The sequence below is a fragment of the Meriones unguiculatus genome, chromosome 19 (assembly GCF_030254825.1).
Source record: "Meriones unguiculatus strain TT.TT164.6M chromosome 19, Bangor_MerUng_6.1, whole genome shotgun sequence".
Classification (NCBI taxonomy): Eukaryota; Metazoa; Chordata; class Mammalia; order Rodentia; family Muridae; genus Meriones; species Meriones unguiculatus.
Window position 1 is genome coordinate 11680086 of NC_083366.1, and position 24979 is coordinate 11705064.

Sequence of the window (24979 nt, forward strand, 5' to 3'; positions counted from 1 at the left end):
CTAAGGAGTCCTGCTGCACTCAGTCCATGTCAGCACACAGCCGGCAAAGCAAGCTGCTGCCTCTTCTCTCTCCGTTCTTGTGCCTTAGAGTAATGGCCCCTCAGTGAAGAGGGGTGCTACCTGGCACCTCAAGCTGTGATACCGGCACAACTTTAACTTGCAGAGAGAAAAGGCACCAAAAAGACTATCACTTTTTTAAATGGTTAGGTGGTGCTAGCCCAATCATATTTTTATGTGTCTCAGCAATTAACCTTATATGTGGCTGATGCTGAACGAAGACATAATTATCACGCAGCTCCAGATTTTATTTGGAGTTAAATACCACATAGTCAATCACAGATCTGGCCAGTTTTTGCATGCACGCTTTACAGCAGAAATTAAGCTTTTTATTAGGACACAAATCCTTCATACCAATAGCTATAAAAAGCTATGAGAATTACAGTACAATTTTATCAATACAGGTTTTAATCACATAATGTAGATCAAGACCACAGCAGCATAATTTCTTGTAATACATCTTAAATATCATAGGCTTGAGCTTTATAAACATCTGTACACTCCCAATTAGGTTAGAGACTCAAAGCTTTTCCTATCTACATGATCTGTTTGTTACACATGCCTTCATTATCTGTATAAAGTATTGCTAACATCATCAAATATCAGGCATGTTCATGTTTCAGGTACAAAATGCAAGCTCAGCTCAGGTAATACTTTAGAATTTACTGAATGCCATTCACCCTAAATTTAAAAATAAAGATATATACATTTTATGTAAATGAGTTGTGCATTTATGGCTACTGTAAATTAGTCGCTTGGTTACAGGCACCTCTTAGTTTTAAAAGATACAGGGTATGTATTTTATGTCATGAGCACCATGAGCACCTACCTGGATTGACAGGTTAGAGACAGAGGCACCGCTAATAAGTTAATGAGAAGCCAAGAAAAGTAAATATCTAATCAAAAGCTTTCAAAAACCAAAAGTGCAGTCTGGGGGTGTGGCTGAGTGACAGATGGCATACGTGGCTCTGGTGAGTTGGTGAGCCTGTGTCTAATCCTCAGCAATGCAAAACAAGAAGACCCAGGGTGGCTGGTACATAACTGCACCCCAGCAGGGAGGTGGAGGCAGGAGGATGGTGAATCCAATTCTGTGTAGTTTGAGCTACATAGTGAATTCAAACCAGCCTGGGATACATAGTGAGATCTTGCCTCCAAAAAAAAAAAAAAAAAAGTGCTATAGTCTGAGTTACCTGAAAATTCACAGAAGTTCTATTCAAATGGAAGAATGACTTCCCACACTCTCTTTCGTCTAAATATTTAACATATCATATCATTCACTTCTGATCACTAGAATAACTGATAAAAACTTGCAGTCAGGGGTTATATTTAAGATCTTACATGTTACATTCCACAAACGTCAGGTACAAATTATCATTCCCAGAGAGTGGGCAGGGACGTGGGATGGTATCATTAAATGCTTAGCATTTATAAACTGTTATTATTTGCCAGACACTTTACTGGGAGCGCTCCAAATCCTACAATACCCCAACACTATTAAAGGAGTGTTTATATTGTGTTCATTTTTTACATGTAGCAGTGGGGGCCACAACATTCAAGGAACCAGCCCCAAATCACAGAACAGGCAAGCAAAGCTTAACAATTAAGAGTAGACCTTCTCAGCAGTGTAAGAACTGTAAGACATTGGAATTGGAGCCTGGGGCCTCAGTGCAGAGGCCAGAAACACTCAGACTTATTCATCTATTCATAAGCTATCTATTTCCATGGATCAGGGAGGAGATGGTAAAGTGACTCATTACTCTGCACAGATAAGCTTCTTACAGAGCTCTCACAAACAGAGAATCTGTGCTGCGGATATGAATACCTGTGCCGCCATGGCACCTGCAGAGCTCATGGCTGTGTGTGTGGTTATGGAAACATGAAGATATTCGTGACCTTGGCATCTTACCAAGTTCAAACACTCCTTTTAAATATGGCTTGTGCTTTTTAAAAAAAAAATAATGGTATCAAATTCCATAAATGTTATGCTCTTCTACTTTATCTTCGGTTTATGGTTTCCATTATAAAACTTTATGAGGACTCGCAATGTACCTTGGCTCCATTACACTCAACCCTGTTGGCTTATGATAGGTAAGCATGTTTTTGTTATAATCTCAAGTGGGGAGGTTAGTTTGTCCACACCTGTTAATTGTTTTGTGCAGAGCGTGGTCTTTGCCAGCTGTAATTAGTTGAATTACGTGGACTTTGAGGGGTATAAATACAATAACCCAGACGAAAAAACTGTGGTTGCTTGGAGGGGAAGAAGGAGGGCTGCTTGCCGCCCTTGTTGGTTTGCTGGTTTGGGTCACCTGAACTTCTGGACTTCCTGACAATGGACATTGGTATTGCCCCTAAAAGAATCCTACAACCCTACCCAGCAGGAAGAAGTAAAGGTTTCCCTTACAACCTTGTTTTCCGCCTGCCTGGGGTTGGGGGACTGGAAGGGAGGTAGAAGCTTTAAGGAACACTCAAATAAAGTAGCATTTGAAAAACTATCACCCACGCAGCTGAAGTACTGCCCACTGAACCAACCTACCCAAGACTTAGTGAAGCATCTGCTGAAGTCCCTCGTTTTTCACACAGTGAACTGAACAGAGGTCACCACAGTGGGGCAAGAAATATATTTTCATGTGGCTCATTGGTAGTAGTGAGTTGCTACTAAGATGGTGTGTCCAGGGCACTGGTTCAATCCTCGCTGCTGAAAACAAAACCAAACACACACACACAGAGAATAGAATTTTAAGTTTCGAAAGAGACCCTAAAACCACAGTTTTCAGATTTTCAAGCAAACTCTAAAATATATTCAATAACTTCTGGTTATTTTCTAAAACTAATTTTGACTAATTAAGCCACACAATGTTCTTCAGTGTACACATGATTAAAAGAAAACAAGTCATTCTTGAGCTAGTTCTCAGCTCCAATCATTTTAAAAGGCTTTCTTATGGAGTGATTTTTATCAAAAAGTGGAATATGCATTGCTAAAATTAATGACTAAGCTTTCCGGAAGTCTGGAAGAGCCAACTTGAAAGAATATAACTTTGCTTAAGTGTAGCACCGTTTATACATATAAAAACAAACAACCAAAACCTATGGTACAGTTTGGAAATGGCTAATTCTGCATAGCTTAAAAGCTTATTGCTAGAAAAAAATTTCAAATGTGTTTATATGCATAGTCAGGAGAACTTACTATCTTAGCATTTGCCATTAAAATGGAGAGGTTTCAAAGGCAGAGAAAGGCCTGAGTTTGGTTACATAATTGAAGTAAATATATGAGACAGTCACTAGGACATTTTTGCAAAGGCCCAGGACTGGCGTGATGGTCCCCAGGGCAATGATTAAACTGAGTCTAAGAAAAATAAAAGGTAAATCCTGCAATAGGACCCCCAGGAAACTGAGAAGAGGGTTCTTAGGCGTGAAGACCATTCGCAGGAGAGATATGAAACTGAATATGTAGACAGAGTACAGCCAGCCTGTCTTGTACACGGCGGGGTGCCCAGCCACACGTAGCATCTCGATAGTGTCCGACCACGTGAGGAAGCTTTGTAGGAGCAGATTTGCCCGGACATCTCTGTGAGACATCGTCCTCAGGATTCCAGAGTGAAAGGAGGGCTCCTGGGGCCCTGCCAGCATCGCCACGCGGTGCCAGGATTGGGACACTGCAGTGGGCTTGGCTGCCTGGGCAGGTGTGGTATTCTCATTCTGTGTCACCTGTTCTGTCACGGTTTTTATCTGTTGCAACGAGGTTATGTGGATGTCATTGTCTTCATAACCTGCAAAACATTGATTGATTTTCATTTTAACTGTTTCTTTAATCTAAACAAGTTTAATTTACATGGTCTTAAACTGAGTTCAATGGCTCCCCTATAATCCCAGTGTGGGAGAAGGACACTGAGGCAGGAGGATGGTAAAATGAAGGCTAATCTATGGTTACATAGCAAGACCCTGTCTTGAGAACAGATAGTGCAGTAAGAGAGATAGGTAGGTAGGTAGGTAGATAGATAGATAGATAGATAGATAGATAGATAGATAGATAGATATGGATGGATAGACAGAGGTAAGGAAGGGAGGGAGGGAGGAGGGGGAGAAAGGCAATATTGCTCATTTGGTAAAAAGCAAGATTGATGATCTGAGTTAATCCCCAGAATCCTTGTTGGAAGGAAAGAACTGACGACCAAAAGTTCTCCAATCTCCACATGCCCATTTTGGCAAACACATGCCTGTATGTACACATAAAACTCCAATATCAAATCAAAAATAAAATTCAAAATCAAAAATTAACTAACAATAGGGGCTGACGGGCTGGCTCAGTAGCAGCAGTGATGCTCTCATTCTGTTTTGCCAGAACATCCAGAAGACCTGAATTTAGTTCCCAGCACCCACGCAGGTGGCTCACCGTAACTACAACTCCAGCTCCACGGAGACTCAAAGCCTCCATCCACAGTCTGCACCTGCACTCACATGTGCAAATACCTCCACACAGATGCATAATGAAAACAAAACTTTTACATTTTAATTCTTTTTTTGTGTGTGGGGAGGGGGTGTTCAAGACAGGGTTTCCTGGACTCACTCTGTAAACCAGGCTGGCCTCAGACTCAGAGAGATCCACCTGCCTCTGCCTCCCAAGTGCTGGGAGTGCATCATCACACCTGGCTGGAAATCTTAATTCTTAAAATAAAAGTCCGAGTTGTTGCTCTATAGAAAAAAAATAAGTATGTGACATACTAAAACACTTTTCAGAGGTTCTTGGCACACTGGTATTTTTCCTCGATATGGATACCTACGTTATTTTCACAATTTGACAGAAAAGGCATTATGAATTTCTTATTGAATCCTTGGAACAAATGGAGAAATGATTATAGGTCCATTTTACAGTTTTAGAAACAGGAGCCCCTCAGGTTAACCGGTGCTCAAATTCAGGCAGAGCTGGACCCCTCAGCCCTGGACTGCTAGACTCCAACCAACAAACTCTTGATGGCATGGCTGCTTTGTCTGTGTGGAAGCAAGACTTGTGTGCTAATTATCAAAGACACCAGTACCAAAACCAAGTGAACTGACCAGTTTACCCATCCAAGCTTGTCTCTCTGTGAGACAAAACAGGCTCACGGGACTGGCTATACAATAGTTTCCCAGCAGGAATGTTCAGTGTTAAGGGGAAGTCTGTTTGAGCCACGGAGAATCTTCATGAAAACAGTTAAGCTGTTCTTTCCCAGGGGTTTTAGAAGCCGTCAACAGGAGTGGCCAGCTGAGCGCATCATGAGGCTGTATGTTAATCAATGCACTGTCAACTGAATTAGATGACTGATCACTGCCGTACTGAGCGTGCGTGCGTGTGTGTGTGTGTGTGTGTGTGTGTGTGTGTGTGTGTGTACAAGGGAATGTTGTGTTCACGGGAGTGTGTGTGTACACATGTGTGCAGGTGAATGTGCAGGTGAGGGCATAGATGCACGTGATGACAGCTGTCAGCCTCAGATGCTGTTCCTCGGGTGATGCCCACCTTGTTTACTGATGCTGGATCTCACTGGGAACTGCACCGGCTGGCCAGAACACCCAGGTGTCTACCTGTTTCCTCCTCCCCAGTGGTAGGCTCACAAGTACATACCACAATGTCCAGCATTTTCATTTTTGAGATTTACTCAGTTTATTTTATTTGGGTGAGTGTTTTGCTTACATGTATGTCTCCACCATGTGTGCATCTGGTGCTCACAGAGGCCAGAAGAGGACATTGGAACCCTTGGAACAAGAGTTACTCCGGTCCTTTGGAAGAGTAGGCAGTGCTCTTGACTGCTGATCAGTCTCTAAGCCCGTGTCCAGCTTTTATGTGGGTCCTGTGCACTGCCCTTGGGTCCTCATGCTTGCTGGCAGCACTTCGCTAACCAGCCATCTCCCAAACCCCTGAAGCACATCATTTATCAAACACTGATTTTTGTTGCTAAGATTTTATCAGCCTGGCAAAGTTTACTAAGAAACCATTCTACGAGCTCCTGTTACCTCCTCGGCAGACCAAAAGTAAAAGGAGTGTTTGTTGGGATGATCTGAAAGTCAAAGAGACAATGTCAACAAAAACTAGTTGACCTGAAAGTGAAAACGTTGTGCGAGAAATAAATTTTGATTCATGACTAAGAAGCGTAGTCACTGAGATAAGACTGTTTAAGTCTATAATAAATCTCAGGGATTTTTCATATACCTAGTTGGTTAAAAAGTTTAAGGTTAAATTGACTATTTTAATAAATTACACTGATCTTTCTAAGTTCTTTCTCTTTTGTTTGTATGTGGGGACGTCCTGAATGTGTGTGTGTGTGTGTGTGTGTGTGTGTGTACACACATGGAAGCCAGAGATCAACTTTGGGGGCTTTCCTCAACCACTGTCCACTTTCTTTTATTCTTCTAAAAAAATGTGATTTTTTTTTCCCTTGAAAACATTTTCTCTCACATAATATATCTTTACTACAGTTTCCCCTTCTTTTATTCCTCCCAATTTCTCCCACCTCTCCTCCCATCCAGATCCATTCCCTCTCTGTCTCTCATTAGAAAACAAACAGGCTTCTAAGGGATAATAATATACTAGTATAATATAGTAATATAACATGATAAAGCAAAAACTAACGAATTGGAGTTGAACAAGACAAACAAACAGAAAGAAAAGAGCCCAAGCGAAGGCAAACTCGTTCACACACACAGAAATCCCATCAAAAACGCTAAACTGGAAGCCATAGTCTAGAGCAGAGGTGCTGGTGTAGACCTGTGCAGGCCCTGTTCATGCTACCGCAGTCTCTCTGAGTTCGTCTGAGCTTTGATCATGTTGATTTAGAAGGCCTTGTTTTTTGTTTTGTTTTGTTTTTGTTTGTTTGTTTGTTTTGGTGTCCTTCCTCCCCTCTGGCTTTTACACTCTTCTGGTCTCATCTTTCATGGGTTCCCTGATTCCTGAGGGGAGGGATTTAAAAGAGACACCTCTTTTAGGGCTGAGTATTTCAAGGTCTCTCACTCTCCACTTATTATCAAGCTGTGGATCTCTGTACTTGTTCCCATCTGCTGCAGAAAGAAACTTCTCTGATCATGGCTGCACAACTGTTTTTGTTGTTGTTGTTGTTGTTGTTTTTAACCAAGAACCAAAGACTAGGTCCAGCGACCTAGGGTAAAATCAAACACTACTGTTCTGGGGGGGGGGGGGTGGAGTAGCAATAAAATGACTCCTAATGACATTCTGCTACCCACACGGATCAGTGCCTCCCTCTTTCTTTTTTTAAGGAAAAGTCTTTCTCTGAACCTGGAGTTCATTGGTTTGCTGAGGCAGGCCGGTAAAGAGCTTCAGGTCTGTCCTCCATTCTCCTCCCCACACCTATCTTAGCACCACATGCCTGGCTTTCTGCTTGGGTGCTAGGGATCTTTGAGAATATTCTAGGACTTGTAACTCCTAAATACCTTTTTTTGTCATTAGAAGCCCACAGTGGTTTGAATGGGTATCGTCTCACAAACAATCCTCGGAGACTATGACACTCTGTAACTTATTATTGCTTTAAAATTCATAAGATTCTCTTTTTATAAACACAGATACTCACTTCTATATTTCACTTAACTTTTAAGGAATTCAGTAGAGTGCTTGGAGATAGCTCAGTTGGTAAAAAGCTTGCTATGAAAGCATGCACACCTTGATTTGACCCCAGAACTCATAAAGAATTTTGGATATAGAGAGGTAGAGGCAGGTAGATCCCATGGGTTCATTGGCTAGCCAGCTTAACATAATTATCAAGGTCTAGACCAATGAAGAATCTTATTTCAAAAACAAAGTGGATGGCTTCTGACAAATGACACCCAAAGTTGACATCTGGCCTCTATATGTACATACTATCATGTAAAGGTTTCCTGCAAGATTGAAACAGTCCATCTGTAGGAAGGCTCTTTAAGCAGGAAAGTAAAGAACTCAAAATAACTTCAGGACGTTCCTGAAACTCACCAGATTCACTAGGCTCCTCCCTGCCAGAGTAAGCAATAAAAGCTGAGATTCCCCGTCAGACCAAGAAAGCTGAGCTGCAAAGAAGATGCTGAGGCCAGCCCAGCTACCTGGAATAAGCAGAAATCAGTGGAGCTGCTTTGAAGAAATTTAGACCAGAGGAGAAATCTGGAAAAGATACTCTGAGCTCCTGCAGGTTAAAGAGTGTTTCCAGGTTCCGAGCTTTGTGATATGTTACACATGCTGGTTTGGGCTTTGGTGATAGCGCTGTCTTTGAGTCATTTCTGCTCTTCTAAGTAACCATTCACCTCTACTCCTATAAGCAGCCCCAGTTAAACTCATTGGTTCAACGAATTAGACTTTGGTGCTATCAGTACTTTGGTCTGTTGGGGCTCCCTATCTGGGGTGAATAGACCTGAGTGTGTTGCATCCCTCCCCCCAAAAAGATTTCTTTTTACACAACACATGGGCACATGCACATATCTACACACATGAAAGAATATAAGAGAAAATACATTTCGTAGAGTATGCCATGGCATAGAGAACTCTTCTTTGTTTAGTAGACAACAGCATTTGGATGAAAAATCTTGAAAGTTGTGAAAACAAAGGGAAAACAAGAGAATAATGGGATATATATTACATGAAAGAAGAAGGGGCCCTATTTGAGAGGATGAAGGGGCCAGCAAGAAAGGAGTGAAAACAAGTTAAACACTTCAATAAAAAAGAAAGAGGAAAAAACTAAAATCATTTTGCCAAGCTTAAGAATACCACACACAATGCCAGCTTGACGAATGATTGCAAACTCAGCTTTGTTTCAAGGCCAGGAAGTGGCACTGTAAGAAATGACACATTAACACTTTTTAAATGGTCACTATGGGTTGTAATTTCTAAGAAGAACTGTTGGTCAGAACACTGAGTTCTTAGCTAGTGTATGGTTTTGAGAAGATACTAAGAGTCTGTGTATAGTTGGCAAAGTTGGGTCTGGGAACATCATGTGTTGTGCCAGCTCAATGGGACTGAGTTTAGATTTAGGACGTCATCTTTATCTTCAGTATGATGGGCTAACCCGATGAACCAGGGATCTCTGCTTCCCAGTAGGGCAAAAGGAAGCTGAAGAAGCCAAGAAACATGTGGGCCATTGGAGTAGACCAGCAATGGACAACCAAGAACAGAAATGTTGTGAGCTCAACAGATGGTCCCAGGACTCACATCCTTCCAAGCCAACACTGCTTAAATTTCCTCCTACAGCTGGCACTCTTCATCTTCTTGCCTTAGTTATTCTGCTTGGACAAAGCTACATGTGTATGAGCAAAAGGGGCTCCTGAGGGGCTCGAGGTGCCCTGAACAGATTGAAAATCGGCATATTTGTGTCAGTGCTTAAAACAGCTTTCTGTCTGTACTGTACTAAATGGATGATTAAAGGACATTATTTTGATAATAGGTAAGAGTTTCAGTGGGTAATCTTTGCCTACTTTACCTCACCTTTATTGATTTATTTCAACTCACTCGCCCAATGTCAGTGATGGTGTATGTGGAGAAAATATGATACACTATAGCAAACTGGTAGTGAAGCACTTTTATGTGATACGTATTCCTCTTGCAAAGAGACGCCCATAAATTATATAAATAGAATGAAGAAAGGTATAGGGAGGGACTGTGGGGAAAGGGACTTGAAAAGCCAGGAAAGAAGCCGATACTAAGAGTCACAAATCAGACTCCCAACTGCCTCTTCTGATCTGGTGTTAGAGTATCACATAACAGCTGAGGACAGTGTACACACTTCTAATCCTAACACTTGGGAGGTTAGGACAGGAGGATCACCATAAACTAAAGGACAGTCTACATACCAAAGGCTACCCTAGCAAGATTTTGTCTCAAAAAGTAAAAAGGCAACCAAATAAACAAAATCCCACTGCATCAGGCCTAAGCTAGACTTTAGAAAATTATGAAGCAAATAGCACACCTGACTATAATGACTCCCATAGTCGCAGTAATAAGTATAAAATAGTACACAATGGTGGGACTTGAAAAGGAAGGTACAGTCATCCGCTGGGATTGGTTCCTAGAATGTTCTTGGGATGCCAAATCCAAGAAAGCTCTAGTTCATGATAAGACAAAACAAAACAAACAAAGAAAAAAAACAATGCAACATTTGCAAATAAGCTATTTATATCTTCCTGCAGAGTTTAAATCTTCTCTATATTGCTTATAAATACAATACAGACATAATAATATATATTTCTTAAAATATGTGCCAGTTCTGTATTGTGGCACAGATAAGAAAACCTGTCTTCTGAATGCTTTTTATTTTCTAGTTACCAGGTTAGAGAGTCTACATCCCTTAGTTATGTCTGTAAGAAGAATTTTTAACTGAGAATGATTACATCATATAGCAATGATCATTGGCTCTGAATTGGTCAAGTTTCTTTACATATTTATTCAGTTTTTCAAATGTGTTCTTGTGTGTACACTAGCATGTCCATGTGTGTGAAGGCCAGTTGACCTTGGATGTCCCCCTCGGTTGCTCCCTACCTTATCATTTCAGGCTGAACTTAGAGCTAACAGATTCAGCTAGATTGGATGGTTAGCAAGACTTTCAGATGCTCTCGTCTCCATTTCCCCAGCTCTGGGATTCCAAGCACTTCTCTTTTTTTATATATGGATTCTGGGGATTGTGTTCTTGCACCTGCCTGCACAGCAAGCAGATTATACACCAAGCCTTTACTCCAGGCCTTTCAAACATTTTTGGTGTAAGGTTGGTGAATCTGTAGATGCAGAGACCAGTGCTGGTGGGGGAGATGGGGCAACTGTAGATTCTGTGATGAGGTGGAGTCATGTGGTCTCCAGATAACCACAGGGAGTCAATGGGAGCTCATCTGAGAAGTGACAGAAGAAAAAGGAACTGGACAGGAAGTGGGAGTCACACAGTCAATATGCTTGAGTTATCAGGAATTGAGAGTTGCTGAGGGACTGGGGAAGCAGGGGGAAGGAGTAGGGAGGAGTTAACATTCACTGTTTTATGCATCAGGCACAAATAAGCTCTTTATATGTAGAGTCATTTACAAAACCCTAGCCATATAAAAGCATGGTTTTCTCCCTTACCATGATGAGTAAAGTGAAGTACAGAGAGATTAAAGGCTATTTTCAAGGTCACAGAATTCACAAGTAGAAAAAAAAAATACAGAATTTTAATCCCAAACTCCTAAACAAAACACTATACAACACTGTCTGTGATAGAAACAGAGTAAATAAAGTCTTTGGGGTTGAGATGAATGTTTTAGACTTTGTTCTAAGTTCAATAGTAGAAACACTTTTAAAAGATGTGAGCAAGAGAAAGACCCACTTAAAGGAGAATAGAAGGTGTTGGGTCTTAGAGGACCAGTGAGGTCGGCAAAGACACAAGTGACACAGTGGGAAAAGTAAAATTAGTCTTGACCAACAGTCTCTAAACCATTTTCTCTGAGTGTAACATGTTCTGAAGAAAACTAATCAATAATGATTCAGACAAAACATTGTGGGGGGAGTACAAAACAGTTAATCGTTTTAATATTTCTTTAAAAAAAACGAGCAGATCCAAATGGGTACCCTAGTAAGGGGAACAGGGACTATCACTGACATGAACTCAGTGGCTGGCTCTTTGATCACCTCCCCTTGAAGGGGGAGCAGCCTTGTCAGGCCACAGAGGAAGACAATGCAGCCAGTTCTGCTGAGACCTGATAAGCTAGGGTCAGATGGAAGGAGAGGAGGACCTCCCCTATCAGTGGGCTTGGAGAGGCACATAGGAGGAGATGTAAGAGGGAGGGAGAAAGGGAGGGAGTGAGGGAGGGAGGGAAGTATTGGGAGGGAACAAAGGTGGTACAGCTAGAATACAAAGTGAATAAACTGTAGTTAATATAAAAAACAAAAACAAAACGTAGTCACAAAACATAAAACTTGTAGAGGACAAGAGGAAAATAAGGCAACACATTTGAATGTGAGCCAAGGGAAATAGTGGCCGTCGTGATTTTGACGCTCTAGACTCCTTGCAGTGGGAAAGACAAACCGCAGTCTGAACTATGATGAGGTGTGGCTCCTACTCACAAAACTTTAACTGGAGAACAGAAAGAACAGAAGATCAAGTATGCGAAGCAAACAGTGAGTAAGAGGGACTGAGCTTGTTGCAGTTCGGTCGTGGGTGGCTTGGTGCCCATGGGGAAAGTCCACAGTCTGAGAAACAGGGCTTCATACATGACTGTCTTAACAAGCCCATGAAATGATTCCTCGTATTTGCTCATCCTCGCCACGAGGAAGAGGGCTATCCCAGATGTACTAGCTGGACTACAGACAGCTTCCACCCTCCAGTAAGAGCTCACAGTGAGCACCTCTTCCCAACCCAGCCACCAGCAGTCAGGGATTCAGCTTAGTAACGTGGGTTGGTCTTGGTAGGAATGTTTGCCCCATAGAAACTAGCAAGTGCTGTGACTCAGGGGCTGGGGGGATGACTCTTAGCTAAAGTTTTTTGCCATACAGGCAAGAGGACCTGAGTTTACATCCCAAGCACGCATGTAAAAGATGGGTATGGTTGCTCCCATCCGTAATCGTAGTTCTGGCAAAACAGAGACAGGAAAATCTTGAGGGGCCACTGACCAGCCAGTCTAGGCAAAATGACAAGCTGTAGGTTTAGTGAGAGACCCTGTCTCAAAAAAACAAGATACATGACTGAGGTAAACATCCTGGCATCAATTTCTTACCTTTACATGTACACACACATACACACATATGAACATGAACACACACACATACTACAAGTCAGCATCTTCACTCAGAGGTCCACCCTGGAGAGCAGCTGGTTAAACACTGACCAGCATAATATTGGCTATTCCCAAAACCATATGCGATTTCCCCAAAAATGATAATAAAGAGGAGGAAAAAAAAAAAAAAAGAGGAGGAAGGTGGGAGGGGAAGAAGGAGGCATAAGAGACAATAGCAATGAAGAAAAACAGAACAATTCAAGACAATCAGCCCATCATCATTTTGGGAAGGGCTCCTGAGCACACATTCCCAGCTGTGAAATAGCTGCCCTGATTTCCATACAAAAGACAAGGCACTGTTATTCAGAAAATTAGGAAACCCTGGTGCCCTGTTCCAGTTCTCTGTTAAGCATTACTTGAATGTGATGATAAAAGCATGTGTCATCTGTGCCCCTTAAGCAGTGGAAGGAACTCTCAGCCGAGGCTCAGGGGCTGCTTTCTCTGCTGCCATTGCTCCACAGACGGATCTAACTCCCAACAAGAACTGCTGAAATCTGGTGCTACCCTGTTTGGAGTTTTGAATGTTGAGAGAGCTTCCTTATCAGAACCCCCTGACCAGCCCCCTTCTCCTGCAGGCTGTTCTGGCCTTCCTCCACAGTTAAAAAATGGTTGGAGAATAGGGTTCCCTTACTCTTACATAAACAGAAAAATCACAATATTATACACTTACAGCATCTATGTTTCTAAATATATTTTATGTATAAAATGTAAAATAACATGCCAGGTATTTTTAAGCACATACCAAGGCACAAATAATTCTTAACTAAACTATTAACTAAATAATTCTTTAATACTAAACCTTCAAAGTTTATATTTATATTTAGTAAAAGTTTTAGTATTTCTCGTCTTGTTTCAAATAATTGGGGGATTCAAGTGTCCAGATACAGACTAGATTTAGGAATGCTGATTATGAGCCCAAACTGGGTGACAAATGGCGACATCCATGAAAATGAGCTTATTCACTGCCTCCAGAGCACCCATTTCAGCTTTATTTATACATCCTCAGTGGCACAGCTTCTTGACATCTCCTCAAGTCCTCTAGACCATGAGCACTATGAACAAGGCCTCAGTCTGTTCTTATTCTTATACCCCACCAGCTAGTAGAATACGCAGCTACCTTACTATGAAACAGATCTGCTAAATAAAGGATGGGATGAATATCCTGAAGTCTGCTCGCATGAGGGAGCAATGAGCATTCTGGTAAAGAAACAATTTAGAGTAAGGGAGCAAGCCAAAGCATGAAAGCATGGTCCAAAAACAATGTTTCTGACTCAACAGACAAAAACACTTTGGAATCTGGCACAGACTCTACCACTCAGATTGGCTCCTGGCCCTATCCTTAGGTAGACTGTAAGCGTGGGTCCCTTTGCAAGCCCTTGAGGACATCAGGAATAGCTGGCACTATGGTCTGAGAATCTATGCAGCTCTATGGTAAGAGAAGATGTGGCATGGCTTTGGGCCCAGAGAAGAATGACAGCATAGTGCAGCATTTGCATAGCCCCACAGGGTCCAGGCAGACAGAAAGGGTCCACCCCCAGCAGTTGTCATTCAGAGGATTTCAGGGGCCTCCCAGACATGAGTAGCATCATCGAGGGTCATTAGGCTGGGGAGTAAAAGAACTGTTCTATTTGGAGAAGACTGTGTAAGCTCACAGAAGGCACCCTTTACTCACACCCCAATAACCAACCCATGTACCACCCCACCCCTGTGAAATAGGGGCATAATGAAAGTAGATCATAAGAAGGTCAGTGTTCCCACAGATACGCACCACCAATATGCACACAGCGTAAGCAGAGTGAAGGAGGACAAGTGTACACTGCACAGTCCCCTCTTGACTAAGAAAAGAACGTGTAGAGATGGAAACTAGCCCACGCCTGTCATTTACAACTTGGCTAATATAGCTGTAGAAAATGGGGCTTGGTGTTTATTGTAAAGAAATACACATTGAATTCTTTATATCCCCTTATTCTTATCGACTCTGGGAATCTTAACATTTATCTCCAAAGTATCTTGGAAGTTTCAGTAGTCTTTGCATACTGAAGTTGTTGGTGACCTTTTGCCCACGGAGGAGAAAAGTGGCCATTTTGTAACGCACTTATGAAAGCATCTAAAGCTGTGGCTGTGCAGATGGTTCCAGCTGGTTCAATACTTACACTCATTAGGGCCTGAGTTTTAACACAACACTAACATAAGATATGGGGAAGGGTTGTTGCATGCCTGTTATCTCCATGCTAGGGAGACAGAGCCAGGAAGATCCCTGGACTTCCTGAAAAGCTAGATTAGCCCAGTTAGTGAACCCCAAGATAGTAAGAAACCACGTCTCAAAAAAACATGGTGGACAGTTCCTGAGGAACAAGAGAGAAGATTGGCTTCCGGCCTCCAGATACATGTACAGACACATGCATGGGTACACACAAAGACACACACATACACTACACCATACAAACATACCATCCACCAACACCCCCACACTCCCACCCCCCAGCACATACACACACACACAAAGACAGCCTAATAAAATGGAGCCTGAACCCAAGGCTAGTTAGCACTGATTCTCCACACCTGCTAGCATGAGGCTTGTGCCCAGAGCATTTTGGAACCTGTCTGTGGTCTAATCCTGACAGCTGGTACTTCATTAGGAGGTATACATCAGAAATCCGACCTTCCTCTCCCCAACAGTCTTGGAAATGGTCACTTATTTCTTGAGAAAAGGGGAATAAAATCTTAGAACTATACAGTTTTCTGAAACTTCCTTCTCCATAGCAAAGGGACAGCCAGGAAGGAAACAGGCTCGGGCTTGGAACAGCCCTGGACACAGTGTTCCTCAGAGCACGTTGCAAAACCACACATCATGGAAACCCAGCTTGCACTGTATGTGCCCATGTTGTTTAATAAGCTGTTCCTTAAAAAAGAAACAAAGAGGAACTCAAAATGCCACTTTATTCAGAAAAATATCTTGTGCGCTCCTTTTTCTTTGTTTGCGGGTTTTCATATATATGGTCTATTGTGATTACACTCACCCCCCTTGTTCTCTCGTATCCCCACTCCTTTTCCTCTCACATCACATTCTTCTCTCCTAGCCCCCAAGTGGCTGGGCCAGTAGAGGAAATGCTACCCCCCTCCGCCGTTTTGTTTCTTTCCCTCTGTGGCACATTTTACAATTTCGTTAAGATGAGATGAGCTGCATTCTGAGAAAATCTGGGAGGTAATTAAGTCCTTTGGAAATTTGAATGTGGCCTCTCAGAGCTGAAGTTATTTGCTGTATAGTTCCTAATACTTCCCTGTCTCCGGGTGGTCTCATCTCAGTAGATACACGGTCGTTCAGGGAGGCTTCCGAAGGTTACAGATGGCAGAGCGTGTCTCTCTCTATGCGGATCACTGAGTGCATATTTTATTCATTCATTCATTTTGGTTTTTCAAGACAGGGTTTTTCTGTGTAGCTTTGCACTGTCCTGGACTCACTTTGCAGACCCAGCCGGCCTTGAACTTGCAGAGATCTGCCTGCCTCTGCCTCCCAGAGTGCTGGATTTAATTTATTTTTCATACTTTATATTTTGATTTTATTCTTTATCCTACCGCAGTTCCTCTCCACTCAGCTTCATATTCTCTTTCTCTCTCTGTCTCTCTTTAAACCCTCCACAAAACTAAAACTGAAAATCAAAAAATATATAAACAACAACAAAAGATACCATAAGACAAAATAGTAACAAAACAAAAAGTGCACAAAAACCATGGAGACAGTTTTGTCTTAGCCTGTTACTCCTAGGTATAGGGCCTGCCGTCCAGTGTAGTTGATATAGCCGGTGACACTCCACTGGAGGGAACATTTGCTCTCGGCAGAAGGTATCCACGGCAAACAGCTTCTCGGTTAGTAGTGTTGCTTTGTGTCCACTTCCTCATCTCAGTTCCGGGATTTTGTCTGGTTTGAACCTGTGCATGCCAGCACAGTCTCTGTGAGTTCATATGTGCGTCAGCCCTGGTGTGTCTTGAGGAAGCTGTTTCCTTGGAGTCGTCCACCATCCCTGGCTCTTACAGTCTTTCTGCCTCGTCTTTGGCACAGATCCCTGAGCCTCGAGAGGAGAGGTTTGACAAACACCATTTAGGGTACGTTTGTTGTTGTCTCACTACGTAGTCTAGGCCGGCCTTAGGCTGGCCGCCTTCCTGCCTCACTACCCAGGCGCTGGGAGTAGGACCTGTGGCATGTGTAGTGGTGGTTTGCCTTCTGAGACCCAGTGGAAAGACTTTCTGCTTCCAAGCAGTAGTGTGTGGCTTTGCTCACAGCACTGAGACATCTGCACACTGGCTATAGAAAAGGTGGGTCAGCGTCCAGCTTCAGCAGCTCGTAGAGCTGGGAGGGAAAACATGGAACCCTTCCTCCAGGTTACGTCTTTACGATAGTGTCTCATCAAAATGTAACTACTATCTCTTCCTCCTCGTCACTCTCCTCCTCTTCCTCCTTCTGTGCTAAAGAGTGAACCCATGTCCGTGTCCTTTCTAAGTACATGCTCTACCACCAAACTAGATCACAGCCCCAAATCATAATGTCTTTACTGAATGTGGAGCTTTTAAGTCATTTGTGCCGAACCAGAACCCACCTCTGTGTGTGTGTGTGTGTGTGTGTGTGTGTGTGTGTGTGTGTGTATGCATGCTCCTGAACACGGGCATTCAGAGGCCAGAGCTGAACACTGAGTACCCAGAACACTCTGCCTATGTTCCTCACAGAGCCTGGAGCTAAGCTGGCAGCCAGTCACTGTGGTTACAGACCTGTGAGGAGACTCCCTGCCCCCCAGCACTGGGTTGCAGACACCTGAGCAGCCGTGCCCAGCTTCTTATGTGGGTGCTGAGGATTTGATCCTCATATCTAGATGCTTAAGCAGAGAGCTTTCTTACCTATGAGGTGGTCTCCCACACCCTTGTAAGTGGTTTTAATATGCTACAGCCATCAGAAGAGAAGAAACATGAGAGAGGCATAAGTCAAAAACTTTCACTGAGTCAAGGAAATTGATGTATTAGTGCTAGAACTGCAGGGGGTGGCCACCAAGCCCAGCTTCAACTTTTCTTCATCAGATTTCATGAATAAAAAATATTGTTTTCATTTACAGGAAAAGAAGCCATTAAAAGCATAATGCCAAAGAGGAAGCAAATAAAGAGAAATTGGTAGCTTGAACTATGAAAAGATTAAAACTTCTTTCTACAAAACCACATGGCAAAACCGGAGAGCGAATGATGACAGTGATGCTGCAGCTACGACAGGCAGAGCTTAGCTTCTCTGGCAAACACTGACCTCATAGCCACCAGTACAAAAGATATGTCATTACTAAAAACTAAAGATTGCCAACGAAATGAGACCACTTCAAACACAAACACAGTTTTTATGGATATAAGTTTGAAAGTCATGTGATACTATGTTGCCTCTGAAATTGGAAAGAAAGAAAGAAAGAAAGAAAGAAAGAAAGAAAGAAAGAAAGAAAGAACAAAAGACAAGGTTGAGAAGGAGAGGGTGTACGTGTGTGTGTGTGTGTGTGTGTGTGTGTGTGCCAACACCACTACTTAGGAACTGACTTAGAGCATCCTGAGAGATAACAATTTGGCTACATATATTAAAAGCCTTATAATTTTATGTGGACTTTGAGTCAGAAATTTGACATGGGAGCATTTGACCTAAGAAAATATTCACCTGTGCTACTGAGGTCCCTGCCTAGGACTGTGAGTTACAGAGACAGGAGGTAGGGGGACAGGATAGGATTGAGAGAAGTAGAAGGAGGGGACAGTGCTGTTGGAATGTGTAGTGTGAAAGCAGCATAAGGAGAAAATACATATTTTTAAAGGTAGAAAGAAAGAAAGAAAAGCAAGGAAAGAAAGAAAGGAAGGAAGGAAAGAAAAGCAAGGAAAGAAAGGAAGGAAGGAAGGAAGGAAGAAAGAAAGAAAGAAAGAAAGAAAGAAAGAAAGAAAGAAAGAAAGAAAGAAAAGAAAATATTCACTTGTGCTACTGAGGTCCCTGCAGTGCCTGGCCCAGGACTGTGAGTTGAAGGGATGGCACAGGAATTGGACTAGGGCCCTTGTGAGCAGATTTATTTGAAAACCTTACCCTGCCAACACCATACCTGGCACCTCCTCTGCCCTGCAGAGCGCTGAGGTTTTTCACTCAAATAGCCTGCTGAGCTCATCCCCAGCAAGCTCATCTCCGACTCTGCAGAAGGCTCTGCTGTAGTCCAGCCACTATTGCCACACACCACACTGGCTCACCAACCCCTTCTATAGTTCCCTGTGGGAGCGGCCAGCCTGTAGTAGCCACTGTCTTCTGGCAACGTCATTGTCAAGGAGTCTGGGCATGAACAGATGCTCCAGGTCTTCTGAGGACACTCGGCAGTCATCATCCTGATAGCTTTAGGCTACAGTCCAGAGGTGGTTAACTCTCTCCATTCCAGCTTCTGCTTGGCCACTTGCCTCACTGAGTGACTTCTGAGTCCCACCCACAGTGTAGAATGACTTGAAAACAGACTGCCTAGACTATATCAGACATGCACTCTGCCCTTAATGGATTTCTCCTTCTCGATTCAAATACACACTGCTTGACTCGCTCCAGCCATACCCCTGTCCTTCTCTAACGATGCCTGTAATAGAAAAAAAAACTAAAAAATAATAAATCACACCAATCTGGATCCCCAATAATAGGTTAGTTAAATGTATCATGAGTAATTAATAACATGGAATATTATTTGACCAATAAGAATGATGATGCAGTAGATAAAATAACAAGCGTAACAAGCCCACCATACACTGTATGGGAAAGTCACAACCTAAGTTCTACTGAGTATGCAGCAGGATCCCATCAATTTACTTTCCTAGCTTAGAGAGTTATGGTTGGTTTGTTTTCCTTTTTCTTTTTCTTTTTCTTTTCTTTCTTTCTTTCTTTTTTTTTTTTTTTTTTTTTATGTAGCCCTGGCTGTCCTGGAGCTACCTCTATAGACCAGGCTGGCCTCAATATTTTTTTTTCTTTTTTAAGGTCGCTATTTTATAACTTCTTTAAATATATATATTATTTTGTGAAAATAAAACATTCAAAGATGAAAGGGATCAAAATATGTAATGAAAAAGTGTTGGTTTGCAAGAACCCTGTGTCTTGACCCCATGTGTTCCATCAGAACAGGCTGGCTAGACCTACAGGCTGAGTTGGCTCTGAACAGCAGGAGCCACACGAGGCTTTGCCTGAGGGCTCCTTCTGCAGTCAGGTAATGCAGAGCCATGCTTTCCATGGAAGCCAGGTTTATAGAGAAGCTGGGCTACTTCAGCTGTGGTCCTGGCCTAGAGGAGGCACCATCTCCGGTTCCAATCGAGCTCCTGGATTAGTGGTCTTCAAGGCTTTGGCAGAAAAACCTCTTGTTATGTCCAGGCAGAACTTTCTATAAAACATCTAAACAAAAGCCCTACTGTCTGGCTGAATAGAGGGCCAAGGCCGCTGATCTAATCACACCTCCTTCACTTCCTTCTCCAAGTCATCTCCTGCAGGGTTTTCACTGTCGCTCTGGAAGATCTGTTGCAGGTTTGCAAAGTGACGCATTGACAAACTAGTCATAATGGTTTTTAAGAAGGCAACTTCTGTTCCAGCAAAAGGTTTGTTGACTGATGGTGTGACATTTTACCAAGTTACTTTTACTTCTGGTACATGCCCGTGGATTCACACACACACTTGACTTCCTTGAAGGCCAGGCTTGCTCAATGGAGAAAGTTCCCTCTCGTGTCCACCTACAAACCCCTGCAAAACTCAGACTTCTCGTTTGTGCTCTGCTGACCTTTAACACCTTCGGTGACACAAGTGTCCCTTCGCCTATAGTTAAACGTAGTACTTTACACACAGACCCTACAATACTTCAACAACGTCTTCTTCCTATTTTGTGACATGGAGTCCAACGGAGGCTATAAACATTACATAACTGGGATCTGCTGATAGGACTGAAAACTCCCACCCAGCCATGGGTTTGTTATGTATATGTTTGTGCCTTCCTGTGTCTATGGGGTTAAGAGATACTGAAAGAGACGGAGGGAGGAATCCGATGGTGGACATTAGTGGGATGTAGGCAGTGGAATATCTATTAAAAAATCCTGAAGTAAGTAGAACCTATGAATCCTGGAGAAAAAGCTATCTCACATGGAATCTAACTCAGCTAGATTTAGCTTTGGGCCTATTGGTAGGAGGGGACTGTGTAAAGGATAAAGGATGTTACTAGGCGTCCCTGAAGCCCAGGTAATACATGAGCACCTGTACGTTCTGATGCTAAAGGGCCGAGTTTCCAAACACAACCTCCACTTCTTTGTTTTCAACTTCTCTAGAAAACAAAAACTCCGCAGACGGAGGTCAGCATTCCAGCTGGCAGAAAAAGAGACAAGCCACCTAAAGAACAGAAAGCACAGTGGGACATATTCCAGACCCTAAGCACAGGGCTAACAGTGCAGTGGGCAACCCACAGCAAAGACAACTGTGCTGAAAGTGGGAATTCTCGGATGGTCAATAGCCTGAACCAACAAACAGGAGCACAGGAGACTCAGCAGGAGCTGGGTTTTGAAACAGGGTCAAGAACAAGATAGCAACTGAAAGCGAAGCAGAAGTGGTGGATATTCAGCTGTCCGGAGCCACAAGTAGGAGCACCACGAGTCAGCATGAGTGTTCTCTAAAGCAGGAGCAACATGGTGGAGGATGAGGAGGGGAAGTCTAGTCATTAATAAGAGGCTCAACTAGCCAGCCTCCAAAATCATCATGCCACGGAGATCCGTGTACCAGCAGCCTGTTCTCATGGAGGTTCACTGTACTTGAACCACTGCACACAGAAACCACGCCATTGTATCATGAGATACCCCAGTGTCCTTACTGGTGCACACATGTAATTCAAGCTCTTGGGTGGTGGAGGCAAGAGGATTCTGAGCTAAAGATCCACCTGGATCACACAGCTAGACTGTCTTTACAAAGGATTTTAAAAACAAATGTGTCTAAGCAGTACGTTCCAGAGGATACACGAAAACATACTATAGACTCAAAAATCATGTAATTTATTGTATTAATATGCATGCTAAAGTTCAAAATTTGCATAAAATTTGAATATATGAAACAATATTTACAAGTTTTAGCTTTGAAAGTCGATTTTTGTTATTGACAGGCAGGGCTATTTCAGTTAACCCTCCTGAGTTCAGGGAGAAAGGGGCTGCAGGAGGTGTCTGAACTGAGAAAGGGCAGGACTTCACTCTGTTCCAGTCCCTTTCCCAAGACTGGATGCTTTGGAAGCCTTTATTCAGTTGCTCAAAACACCACTGCTGGATACAAAAGAAAGAATCCAATCATTGCTGTAGACAATAAAACGCTATTAACTTCTTCTAGTATAGATATATATATATATGTGTGTGTGTGTGTGTGTGTGTGTGCTTTTTTTTCTTAAAATAACACTTTCATTTGGACAGAAAGTTTGCATGAATATGTAAAATACAGTTAGCAAGAACAGAGCAATTTGGAAATAGGTCTACAGAGGCACTTCAGGAGCTTCAGGTTACTTTACAGACATGGCCACACCACACACACACACACACACACACACACACACAACAAGTCCCACAAATGGCGCAGAAACTTGGGTTGATCCCAAGTTCCTGAGGAACATGAGCTTTGCCAAGAAGCACAACAAGAAAGGCCTGGAGTAGATGCAGGCAAACAACGCAAAGGCATTGAGTGTGCAAGCAGAGGCCATCAAGGCCCTTGTGACACCTACGGCCGTTAAGCCCAAGATGCCAAAGGGCCCCAGCTGCAACCTCAGCTGTCTAGGTTTCATCGCTCATGCCAAGCTTAGAAAGTGGATTCAAACTACATGGTGAAGGGTCATAGGCTCTGCCAACCAAAACCCAAGGTTCATTCCAAGGCAGAGGTCACAGCCCCAACTAAGGCCCAAGCTTCAGCCCCAGCTCAGACTCTCAAGGTACCCAGGCCCCTGTGAAGGTTCCATAGGAAAGGCTTCTGCTAATGTGAAGACAGATGAACTGGTGTGACACACCCACATACACACTGTGTACAGTGACAAGTGTCCTATTCTGATTTTTACAAATAAACCCAAGGCAAAATAAAAAAGAAAGGAAGAAAGAAAGAAGAGGAGAGGAGAGGAGAGGAGAGGAGAGGAGAGGAGAGGAGAGGAGAGGAGAGGAGAGGAGAGGAGAGGAGAGGAGAGGAGAGGAGAGGAGAGGAGAGGAGAGGAGAGAAAGAAAACAGGTGTACAGTTTTACAGTTTTAAGGAACCTAGAGATGAAGTGAGTGTAAAGGCTGTAGAGTCCCAAGTATTTAAAGTAAAGACACTTTACTTTACTTTTGGCTTTAGAGGGAAGATGGACCTTGGGAGTGCTTTTCCCTCAGCAGGTGGCCATGGGGCTGTCACTGAATTGTCACCTGTGCGATGGTTGAACATAACAGCATACAATCTCCCGCTCACAGACCCCGCTTTCCTGGTGGCCTATAGGTGAGCATCCTTTCAGGTTCCAGAGCAAGAGTGACTGCACAGTGGTGGCGTGTGGACTGTGAATGCTTGACCATCTCTAGTCCTTATCCTTGTCACCCCAAAGCTCTATCCATCCATCTCCCAATTGCTGCCCAGTTCAAGTGCACACTCAACAAAATGTTGTCCTTATAAGACAGCAAGCCAATCACACATTAGCACGTGAAACTAAACAGAACTGGAAAGAGTTTATGCCTGAAAGAAAGTATCTAAGTAAAGGCCAGAATATACTTAATTTCACCTTTTGGCTTCCTAGGAATATGGCTTGGCTTAGTTTTCTGAATGTGAACTTTGGCTTTTTTATAATCCATAGTTTAAACTATGCAATTCTCTAAGACATTAGTAGGCTTTACAGTTATTATACTCATTCTTGTAGCAAAAGTATTCAAATGAAATGACCTTTTGTTACTTTCATTGTTTGTTTTTTGAGACAGAGTCTGGCTATGTAACTCAGGCTGGTTTCCAACTCTTGGTCCTCCTGCCTCAGCTGACAACACAGGTGTGTGCCACCAAACCAGGCTCAAAACTGTCTTATTCCTCTAAATTTAAGAGCTTAAGAACATTTCTAAAACGATATGTCAATAATGTTTTCTTGCTAGAGTAAACATTAAGTTTTATTGCTATAAAATATTTGATATTTTTACAAATTTACAAGCATTACCAAAATACAAATAAATAATAATGAGTAGTTTCAAGGTATGTTTTAAGCTATTTATGTTTATGTATCTTTATTTTCAATCTTCCCTCAGTGCTGTTACTCTTAGAATACACTGTCATTAAACATTTCATCAAGCAACAGAATAACAAAAGATAAAAGATGAATAAAAAATTTTAAGTATTCATATTTGAAAGAATACTTACTCATTTGACTCCCTCTTAGAGGGTATATCCTGAGTTTTTCAATAATGTCAACCATGATCAAGGACAGCAGAACCAGAGACACTGGCAGGTCAGGTAAGGAATCAGGCAACAAATTATTTGAGCCGTTGATGTTTTTTTGAACCTGTTTGTAGAAAGGCATGTAAACACATTTAATTAGTTCACTTCATTCATTCTAGACTCTTGTCAACCCTCTGCAGACAGCGCTAAGCTTATTGTAAATATATTTACTGAAAACTTCAGTGCTCTAATTTTAGCTTCTCGGGTTTTAACCACAAGTCTTTGAACCATTTTTAAATATGTAATGAGAATGTACAAAGTGGGATAGTTTTTATTAAAAACAGAGCTCCCTAAGTGAATGCAAAAATATGATAAGAAAAGGCTGTGTATGGAGCTCACTTGGTAGAATGTTTGCCGATCATATATGTGACCCCAGACTTGATTCCCATTTCTGGGGTGTGTGTGTGTGTGTGTGTGTGTGTGTGTATAAATGTTGTGTGTCTCTGTGTATCTGTGTATGTCTATGCCTTTATATGTGTATGTGTGCATATCTCTATGTGATGTAAGTGTAAATGTGTGTGTGTTTATGGTGTGTTGTGTGTCTGTATGTTTATCTGTTTATGTGTGTTTATTTGTGTCTGTGTGTATATACATTTGTGCACATATCTGTGTGTGTAACTGTATACTTGTGTGTGAGTGTGTGTGTATGTTTCCAGTAAAAGTGAAACGGGCCATTCCTTCCAATTCCCCTGATAAGCAGAGCTCTGACAGTCCCAGGTAAG

General features: G+C 42.5%; 1 protein-coding gene across 1 annotated transcript in view; it reads right to left on the bottom strand.

Annotated features, from left to right (window-relative positions):
* Positions 1 to 284: 284 nt before the first annotated feature.
* The window catches only part of Tmem236 (transmembrane protein 236), a 41842-nt gene continuing 17147 nt past the window's right edge, over positions 285 to 24979 (bottom strand). Inside the window, exons 3-4 of the mRNA XM_021658286.2 lie at positions 24180 to 24321; positions 285 to 3824 (exon numbers count right to left, since the gene is read on the bottom strand). Of these exons, the coding sequence (XP_021513961.1) occupies positions 3259 to 3824; positions 24180 to 24321 (708 nt within the window). The 3' untranslated portion in view covers positions 285 to 3258. The remainder of the gene's footprint in view (positions 3825 to 24179; positions 24322 to 24979) is intronic.